The sequence below is a fragment of the Buceros rhinoceros genome, unplaced genomic scaffold, assembly GCF_000710305.1.
Source record: "Buceros rhinoceros silvestris isolate BGI_N320 unplaced genomic scaffold, ASM71030v1 scaffold21317, whole genome shotgun sequence".
Classification (NCBI taxonomy): Eukaryota; Metazoa; Chordata; class Aves; order Bucerotiformes; family Bucerotidae; genus Buceros; species Buceros rhinoceros.
This window is the reverse complement of record NW_010420712.1, coordinates 7,725-9,391: the sequence shown is the minus strand read 5'-3', so window position 1 is coordinate 9,391 and position 1,667 is coordinate 7,725. Positions and strand designations below refer to the sequence as shown.

The 1,667-nt window shown below is 52.7% G+C and overlaps 1 protein-coding gene across 1 annotated transcript in view; it reads left to right on the top strand.

Moving 5' to 3' along the window:
* Nucleotides 1-1,667, top strand: part of LOC104496316 (R3H domain-containing protein 2-like) — a gene marked incomplete at its 3' end in the record, with an annotated part of 14,241 nt that overhangs the window by 7,042 nt on the left and 5,532 nt on the right. The window contains exon 9 of the mRNA XM_010139408.1: nucleotides 748-843. Coding sequence (XP_010137710.1) covers nucleotides 748-843 — 96 coding nt within the window. The remainder of the gene's footprint in view (nucleotides 1-747; nucleotides 844-1,667) is intronic.

The following is a 1,667-nucleotide window of genomic DNA, read 5'->3' as shown; positions in this document are numbered from 1 at the left end:
AACCGCTTTGAGCTCCGCAGCATTGCCAGTCATCGGAGCTAAAAACCCTCCTGAATCTCTGGCTGCCTTCAGGTGGCACCACACCCGTAACACAGAGCTAGCTCGTTCTTCTGCGGCTGTTTTCCCAGCCCGTGTCAGACGGAATCTTGAACATCAAAAATGGGGCAAGAGACAGGAGACCTCTTCACCAGGGATCTCATGCTCTTTGCTCTTCTAGCTCCCACGTTGACATCACCCCAGCTTGGGTTGTGTTTCTGAGCTTAGGTCATCAGGATGGGGAGCTGGTCATTGCAATCAGTAGCAGTTTCTGGTTTCCCCATGGGGGTACTCTGCAGGTGCTGCAGCTACCCACGAAGCACAGGGTCCATGACTCAGGCGGATGTTTGCTGTGTTGGTGTGTGGTCCAAAGAGTGGCCTTTAGCTTTCAACCCCTGGGAACAGACTGTCTTTCAGAAGCACGTGGTGATATTCCTGATCTGTCCTTTCGGAATCAGGCAGAGTTCAGGCAGAGTGGTTGTGCTTGATCCAGGAGGTGGAGTGCACTAAGACCTCCAGGATGTTCGTCCCTAGGCATAGGTGTTCCTAGACGAAGGTAGGTTCAAGGCAGAGGCTGTGTCATTGCATCCAGGCATCATACACACACTCCGTAATCCACATCTACTTACAACGTAAAAACAGCAGCAGCTGACTACGCCCCCTGCTCCCGTTGGCAACTGCTGACCCGCTGAGATGTGTTTGTCCCTTCAGATCAAACTCCCCTTGCAGGATGGGAGAAGGAGCAAATCTATAGAAGAGCGAGAGGAAGAGTATCAGCGGGTCAGGGAGCGGATATTTGCACGAGAGGTAAGCTTGGATGACTCGCTTGGCAGGTACCTCCTGGAACTTTGTGGCAGAAAGTGTCCTTGAGTATACTAAGAGGTCAGATCTCATCACTGCCTTTTCTGCAAATTTCCCAGTGTTCTCGGTATCTACCACTGAATTCCAGCTCCTAACAAAGATGTCTAAGACACAGAGAGGGGAGCCCCACCTCCACTCCCCGGTCTGCTCCTTCCCTAAATGGCCTGTTTCAGGAGGCACTAGACATGTGGGGGCTGACAGAGGAGGCAGTTTTGCTCCCTGCTGCCCAGCAAGATCATAAGCTTGTGCAGTGGCATTTCTGAGATGACTAGCAAAGCAATCGGTGAACCTGACAGGAGCAGCAGCTGCTCCCCCAGCTTCTCTCCAGTGCCGCAGCTTCAACCTCCTGACCAAGCAGTGCTGGCCTTGGAATATCAGGCAGGGCTCTGTGCCTTTACTGGATGAATGTGGGCAGTACGTTTATTGTCTTTCTTACGAAGTGTCCAGCTTGGTTATTGCTTCCTTGAGATCTTGGCTCCCTACGTGGAACTCCCCTGAGCTGGAGCTGTGTTCCTTGCTCACGTCTGGCTCAGAGAGGCTGCTGTGCTCTGCTGGGTGGAGTACTGCCGGCTGGAGGCAGTTCTGCATGCTGTGCCAAGTGGCAAATGATGGAATCAGGGACGATTTCAAGTGTCCATCTGCTGTGGATCATGTTCAAAGTCCAGCTCCTTGCCTGCTGCTTTTGAGCATCTTGGAGACAACGCCTTTCATTTGTCCTAATGGGACTTGCCATGTGCCTGCCCAAGGAAGATGTTATGGCAGCCACCCGG